At 40.6% G+C, this 8,102-nt stretch overlaps 1 protein-coding gene across 1 annotated transcript; it reads left to right on the plus strand.

Annotated features, from left to right (window-relative positions):
- Positions 1-916: 916 nt before the first annotated feature.
- On the plus strand, positions 917-5,745 carry LOC104625776 (alpha-aspartyl dipeptidase-like; the record flags this gene model as incomplete). The annotated part of the gene is made up of 6 exons (XM_010293498.1): positions 917-991; positions 1,574-1,653; positions 3,017-3,190; positions 3,740-3,799; positions 4,625-4,707; positions 5,240-5,745. Coding segments are annotated over 6 exons (551 nt in total), but the record flags the coding sequence as incomplete, so codon positions are not given.
- Between the last annotated feature and the right edge of the window lie 2,357 nt (positions 5,746-8,102).

Here is an 8,102-nt window from a genome sequence, read left to right on the forward strand (position 1 = left end):
CACTGCTCGCTCACTTCCAGCTACAAGGAGATGCTTGAGAGGCCTGCCGAAGAAATCTTCTTGCAAACACTTCTGAACACTTCAGGGAGGAAGTTTTTGTTCCTGAATATTAAGTGGCATCTTTTTATCCTCCTTAATCACGTGGGGGAGCGTTTCTTCCTGTACATGTTAAACCTCTACTCAAGCTGTGCAACTACTGGTGTCAAGTGAAGACCATTATTATAATGCACATCAGTTATGCAGCCAGATATTTCCATGATGAACAGCAACTGAGCTTTGCTTGGAGCAAAGATCTGTCCAGACCAGCCTATAGAAACACCTCCACCTCATACGTATTACCGTTCAGGGTAACTTTGGACCTGTTACTGTAGTAATAATCAGTACTCACTTCCCTGGGCAGCACACTTTGCTCCTTGTCTTGCAGAAAGATTGCTGCTATCAAATGTCCATGTTCTTCTGGCTCTCCTGGCACCTCCTGTACTCAGTGAACGCCAGCAAGGCAAATCTGTCAAAGCCAGATATTTTAACCATTACAAAAAAACCCCTCTGATCAGATATTTGCACTAGTAATGCTAGACCAGTGATGGCACATCCTATTCAGACGCACAGCCAAGCTGAACACTTAACTGCTTTTTCCTTCTCCTATTTTCTAGTTACCTGGTGATGCTTAGCAGGACTTTCTGCGTCAGCCGTACCTGCTGAGCATGTATATCCATGAAGCAAACATTTCCTTTGGTACAGCTGGATGCAGAAGCCCTGCACTAATGTAGGATGTACACTCATTTTTACATTGTAGAGTTCTCTGAAATTTCCATGGTTGGCTGGCGAGACATTTGGCATGGGGTCAGGAGGGACTGAATGTAGCACATTCTTCCAGCAAATTGAAGTAGCAATGGTAAATACTTTTTCATTTAAGGTTACGGGCTGGACAGCATTCATGAATCTGGTGATCCAGTGGAAGCTGTAAGGAAATCTGAAGCAATATTTATTGGTAAGTTTTACTTCTTGCTCCCTGATGAGGGTTTATATAGGGCACTGGGTTAGTGCTGCTCAGAGCTGGCACTGTGACAACAATGAAAAAGCTGGGCCTAGCAATTGCTAGAAACTACAGAAAACTGTACGTTAATTGGGAACAGTAAGACCCTAAATTTAGTCATGCGAAGGGAAGTAGAGTTTTATTAATGGAACTTCATCTCCAGTTAAGTTTCAAATTGTTCATTTGAACAGTACTTCAGTGGGAAAAATGTGATCATCACAGCTGTATCATCACTTTTTCAAGTCTAAGATGATTCTGGGCTACTGTGCTCAAACCGAGCATAGTCCTAGTGTCATGCTCCTGGGTATCAGTGTTCGCTGTCAAACAGCCGTCATCCGTGTTACAAGAAGGACTCGGGGCATGAGCCCATGGCCTGCCCAATGACCATTCTTCTAAAGCTTCTAGTTTTACTGCTGCTCAAAGCAGGATACTACCATGAATAGAGCACAGAAAACATTGAGCCTGCCAAGTTTGTAAAGGCTTCAATTAAAACCAGTGGTGAAAGCACATTAAATAAGCCCGACTCTCTTTCTGCAGGAGGTGGGAACACATTCCGTCTCCTGAAAGCTCTCTATGACAACAGTCTGATACAGGAGATCAGGAAAAGAGTTCTTGAGGTAAAAACTACAGGGCTCAGGCCAATTCTGAATGGCAGAATCTCACACGTAAGCTTTTGTTCAAACTTGGACAAATCCAAGTTGATTCTACATCTTTGTTTTTAATATACTTCAAATATCAAGCCATCTCATGCAACCTGGTGAACTGAAATCTGTGGCCAAATGACTCAGTGTCATTAGTCACGGAAGCCTGAAAAGACTTAAGGTCAGCAATCTGTCTTTCTAGGGCAGTTTCCCATATGTGAGACTGCAAGACTTTGGGATGTACAATGCTGCATAGTACCTTAGAAGTAAGCCTCTCAACTTAAAATACCAGTGAAGAGCAGTGTAGGATTTAATCTATGTTCAGAAACCCTGTTTTCAGCTTGAGATGTCCACCTTGTATCTTGTTAGTAGATACAGACATGTTCAAGTTGCAGACTATTACCAGACAACAGAATTGGATCTATACATGCCTTTTAGAAAATGTCCTGTTGATGTTGAAAATGGTGCAATTACCTTGGGTACCTCCTTGACCTGGAATTGAGAGGTATGAGTGCCATTAAGCCCGTCCGGTCAGTAGCCCCATTCTGGCTGGTGAATCTTGTAAGGCACAGCAAAGGTATGCCATCCACAGAGAGAACAGATGCAAGGTGTTCCCCTAGCAATGTGGAACTGCAAACGACTTCATGCAGATTTATGCAAGTACAGTACATTTGAAAAGGCCAGCTGCCAAGAATAAATGTTAGCTAGGCTGTCCTAATATACAAAAATTCAAAGCCTGTTGTGGGCAGAAAAGCCAGAAAATGTCCAAGTCCCAGTGAAGTCTAGATAGCTATTTCATTATATTAGCACCAGTTCGAGATAGCTTATTTTTACAAATTGTTCAACATTATCCATATACTTGCATGTTTGTATGGAATCCTAGTAATATCTAAACTAGTGCTAAACTGGCTGGTCATGGTACTCATAAGCTGATGCTGTGGCAACACTGTACTCTGCTTCAGATGGTCTACTCTCTTTAGAAGCTAGTTAAAAGCTAGTTCAGATATTTCCTGTAACTGCAGTGTAGACAAGTTTCTCAATAGCAAAGTCATTAGTCATGAGGCTATGCACTGACAACCTTATGAGTTCTCTCTTGTGGTGGGGTCACAGAGTTGTGAGTACAGGACATTCAACAGCTAGTTCTCTGACAACCACAACACATATATAGTATACAAACTACTGCCCACCTCAAAACCTGAATTCTTGTTCTTTTACTTTTCACCTGTAAAGTTATTAGTGAGATGAGCTAGAAGGACTAAGTCTGAGATTGATAGAAGATGCTATAAAATGCAGTTCCTTGTTGTGATAGTGCATACTAATCATCGCTTTTGTTTTTCAGGATGGGATTCCTTACATGGGATCCAGCGCAGGAACTAATGTTGCTACCGTCAGCATCAATACTACCAATGACATGCCAATTGTTTATCCACCTTCCCTGCAGGCCCTAGGTTTAGTTCCTTTTAATATTAACCCCCACTACCTGGACCCAGATGTTAAAAGCACTCACATGGGTGTAAGTAAAGCATGCCAGAACTAACACAGGAACCAGGGTGCAGAGGTGTAACAGTAGCGTGTATTTGCCAGGCCTTACAAAGCTATAGAATGTCTAACAGCTGCTCCCTAGAGCAGTTGGAAATGCCAGTGAAGCAGTAACATCTTACTCCCTCCTAAAGCTTTTCTTTGTGTGGGAAGAGGAGTTGGCAACAGTATTACTGAGGTGGAACAAAGTGTTTTTCACAAACAAAAGCTTTGCAGTATCTCAAATACTGGTGCTTCATGCCTGGCACAATGGCCTCCCCCATTTAAGGCTTTTCAAGGTTGGGATTGTGCGAGTTGTTTGACCAACCTACAGCAATTGCTGCCAGTGATGAAGGGTAAAATACGTATCTATTAAAGTCAATCCTGACACTTCCTTCAATATATTAGTCTAATGAAAGCATTCTGCTTGAGGGGAAGTGACTGCTTTGTTTAATGTTATGAAATTGCTCAGTGTCATGCTATTTGGATAGCTCCAAGTCCTACCTTACTGTCTGGGCAGCTAAATCTACACTCATTATTGCAGGAGACAAGAGAGGAAAGAATTCGTCAGTATCATGAAGAACCAAACACCCCTCCAGTTCTGGTGAGTAGTAATTCCCAGTCAGGAAGCTCATGGCTGTAGCATGGTAAACATTTTAAATGCATTCTTGCTAGCTTTCACTGTGGGTTCCCCTGCCTGACAAGCCCTACAGAACTGTGGTGTGGGGGGCTAGTTATTTTCTTGCCAAGAGGCTCAAGGCCTTGGATTTTGCTCACTTGCAGAAAATGGGTTAGAACAAATGAAACACATTCTGCCTAGTAGATGCTTGGAGTCCTGTTGCCAAACATTGTATTTTAGGCAGCTCTGATTTTTGCAGACACCAGTCATATGTTGTATGTTGGGGGTGGTGTGCACACAGATGGTAAGATACCTCCCTTTAATATTTTTGCAGATATTCTTAACTTTACATTTGTTTTAAGCTCTGGAGGTTTCTGAATTTGCTCATTCAATAGTATGTTCATAGTTACAGTAAGTCTAGCTGGGGAAGTGGGACCTATGGGTTTCCTATCCTTGTGCTTAAGCTTGGAGTGTAAAGTTTGTGCTCTAACAAACCCAGCTGGCTGTTGCTTGGCCCAAACTGGATCTAAGAATGGTGGTAGCAGAGGTAGTTGTGGAAAAAACATGTTTTCCTTTTCTTCTTAATGGTTGTTTCTTCTTTAAAAAGGGAGAATAAAAGAAATAAGAAAATCAGCTTCTAAAATGAGGTAACTCACCTAGTTTTGTCTTGGCATCTTTGCTAGAAATAGGTGAGCGAGAAAGTCTTGTCTGTAGTCATCACGAGGTGCACTGAGACTGGCCTGCTTGTGACAAGCATCCTAGCCTTTCAGATAGCTTGAAAATAATGTTAATTGTTTCCACCTACATTAGGGCTTGCGGGAAGGTTCGATGCTGCTAGTGGAAGGAGACAAAGCCACCTTGCAAGGAGTGACAGGAGCACGTCTGTTTTTGAGGTAAATGCTTCATGTGAATTTGAATGGATATTCTCCTTCAGACAGAAAGGAAGAGAAACTTCTGTTAGACTCATGGCACATGCTGCCTGTCCCCCACGTCAGAAGTTACTTAATCCCTTGCTTCCATTTCTCTTTGGGGAAAATGTGAGTATTGCTTTATGCTCCAAAGGAATAGGCACTATGACAGCACTCTAAAGGGTGTTTAACTTACCCAGTAAGTGCTATGGCATTACATCCCATTGATGCTTATGTTTCTGAACTACAGTTACCACTCTGACCCAGCTCTGTTACTGAAGGCCAGGAGAACACCTGTTTGGCCCTAATGCGTTGAACTCCAGAAAAGGGAACTCATGTCTTTAGTCATAGGAACAGAGTACTAAGAAATCTAATGTGTATGTCCCATGATGCAGGCAAGGGGGTCAAAACTCTGCTTTTATGAATAAGGACGCCTTGTTCTATCCCTAACAACAGATGAAAGCTCAGTAGTCCTAGCTCCCGTTGAAGATCACAGCATGGTTTGTCTTGTTTGCAGGGGTAAGAAACCAACTGAACATGAGCCTGGAACAGACTTCAGTTTCCTCCTGATTGACAGTAATCTCCAGAATCTGTAGCCTTGCCACATTCTGCAGCAAAATTCACTACATGGGAAGACAATGAGGAAGAAGGAAAGAGATGCTTCTAGTCCCAGGGTGGACGGACAACCCTAGTTTTATAAATAAAGTAAATACGCATTAGTGGGCTCTTTTTCCCACCCTAATTCCTGTCTCTGACATCTCTCCTTCCCAGCAAAAAGACAATTTTTATTGCAATACTTGAGTAATCATAGTTATTCTTAGTCTGAAAGGGTATGTACTTTCAGGTCTCCAGTTTGCTTCCTTCCCCACCAAAAAAGTCACTTTAATGCAATTAAGACAGCACACAGAGTCAGCTGTTTCTGCTGCCTAGCTTTACCTGCTAAATGAAAGAATTGTTCGCTCCATGTACTCCCACTCTATTAGTTTCATTTTTGTGCTATTAATGAAGGGAAAAGTTATGCATTCAATTACTTTTATTTGCTTCAGACTCATGTTAAATATATACAATGCTAATTATGTACAAAAGTGTGCATATTAAAAATTGTCAGGTTACAAACTTGCAAATCCTAGAAAAGTGCAAAATTTTAAAACATCTTCCACCATGCTGTACAGAAAAAAAAAAAAATCCATCATTAGCCAATATACACAGTCTTAAAACATACTGATCAAAACAGAACAAGACATACAGTATACTCTTAAAGCACCCAGAAGGGAAAAAGATATTGCACAGACGACTGACAGCAAGTTCATTACAGTGCCTGAAGGGTCCTTTTTGAAAGTATTTCCAACACTCTTCAGATCTAATATTTAACTCTTAAAAAAGGCATTTTTTGGCATTTAAAAATCCATTTGTAATCATGTAATTGCACAATCTGTAGGATTTATCAGAAGATATGGTTAACTGTTGCTGTAAGGCCTTTGTTTCCACTCCCTCATTAGCTTTAGTAAAAATTCATCAAGCAAACTGAGTAGCATCACAGCTTCTATCAAAGCACTGACCAAACGGAGGTAAGTCTTACAAGCAGCATTTCTCTAATCTTACGTTAAGCTGTTCCTGCATAGTGAAGGGTTGAATCAGAACATATATCCCAAGTTTTCCTTGAAATTTTTTCCCCCTCATGGCTTTCTTTAAGCAATAGCTCACATCTCTGTATGACTAAAGCAGTACTGTCAGGTGCAAGACTAAGTTTATTTTTAAAAGTTACTTCAAGGCAAAAAATAACGGCTCCCTCAAGAGGAAAATACTGACTAGATAGGAAGCTAAATAAACAAATGGCCTCTAAGTTCAGTTAGATCTACGACATACATGGCTGGATGTTTTATACTTCAGTCTCAAAACACTTTAGCAGCTTTAAACCATAATCTATACTGACAACCATGCTTCTGGGACAGAAGACGTGTTACAAAATTGTGTCTGTGCTGTGTATAATCAGAGACCTAAGCTCTGGAAATACCTGCCAAATTTCTTAAGTCCAGCAGACAAAAACAGAAAGAACACACAACTGGAGGAACTCTCTCCTGAAGAAAAGAAGTGAAACATCTATTTTATCTAGGCCATTTTGGGTAAATGGTAACTAAAAGAAAGACACACCAGTTTTCTTCCACAGATGCACAGCAAAAAGGTGAATTAAAACCGAACAAAGGGTACCTTTGGTTAAACACTATAAGCAGTTCCTCACATATGGGGTGGTCAAGACTGCAGTAAGATGAATAGCACGACTCAAACTGCTGAGCATGCTATGCTGCCACTCAGAAGCATTTCTGCATTCAGGCATCTGATGACTATAATAGTGAAGAAGGGGACAACAGTACTTTACCAATTATTTTCTCTTTAACTGCAGTAGCTTTTCAGAAAACCCTCACTTCCTTTAAAAGTATGTGCTAACAAGGGCAGTTAGTAATAAGGCAAATTTGGCTCCTTGAAATGGAAGGAAAGACATCTTCCAAACACTTTGTTGAGTCTAACATTGGTATGCAATGAACCCACATGCCTATGACTGCACAAAAACTATTACTCTCCCCAAAAGGAGACTACTAACAAGTGTCGTGTTTACAGCTGAAACAGACATAGCCTTTAAACCAAAAAGCATGAAAAGCCCATTCTAGAAAGCACTGAAGCATATGCTTGAATTTCCACCCAATTAAATATAGCCCTATGTAGTGCTTCCACCTAACGGTATTCGTTAGATTAGGCCTTAGGTTTACATTGGGATATGCATTTATGTGTGCTTTTTATTTTTTAATTCTTTGAAAGAAAAAAAAAATATTCACAGCACCTAGCCTCAGCATCTAAACTAGCCAGCAAGATGCCTTTAACAGTGGAAGAGAAGAGCATCTACACAGCACTCTCAATGTAGGAGCAGAAGGAGGCTGACGCCTCCTCTACTCCCCTCTCTAGCTCTAAAGCTCCGTACCATACTGTAATCCATATACAGATACACATTTTCAGCTAGATACACATACACAGTAAAAGCTTTGTGAAGCATCTAGTTGCTGTACGTATGTTTTCTAATGATTTTGTTAATTGAGATTGGGAAAGACTTGCAGTGAAAACAGGGAGGAGGGAGACATGGTCTAGGGAAGTAAGGTATACAGTTCCCATTGACTAAAGCAAGAGTTAAAAGACCTACCTAATTATTGTGCATTACAAATAAAAATAAATTTATCATTCCTGCAGAACTATTTTAAAGAAGACCAATGTAGGACTGTTACCAGTCCCATACAGAATTTTTACTGTGCAGAGACTTAGTTCTTTGCACTTCATTTAAAGGACACAGAAATATAACTTTTAAGAGGATTATTATAAAGCAGCCAATTGAC

The sequence above is a fragment of the Phaethon lepturus genome, unplaced genomic scaffold (genome assembly GCF_000687285.1).
Source record: "Phaethon lepturus isolate BGI_N335 unplaced genomic scaffold, ASM68728v1 scaffold14938, whole genome shotgun sequence".
Classification (NCBI taxonomy): domain Eukaryota; kingdom Metazoa; phylum Chordata; class Aves; order Phaethontiformes; family Phaethontidae; genus Phaethon; species Phaethon lepturus.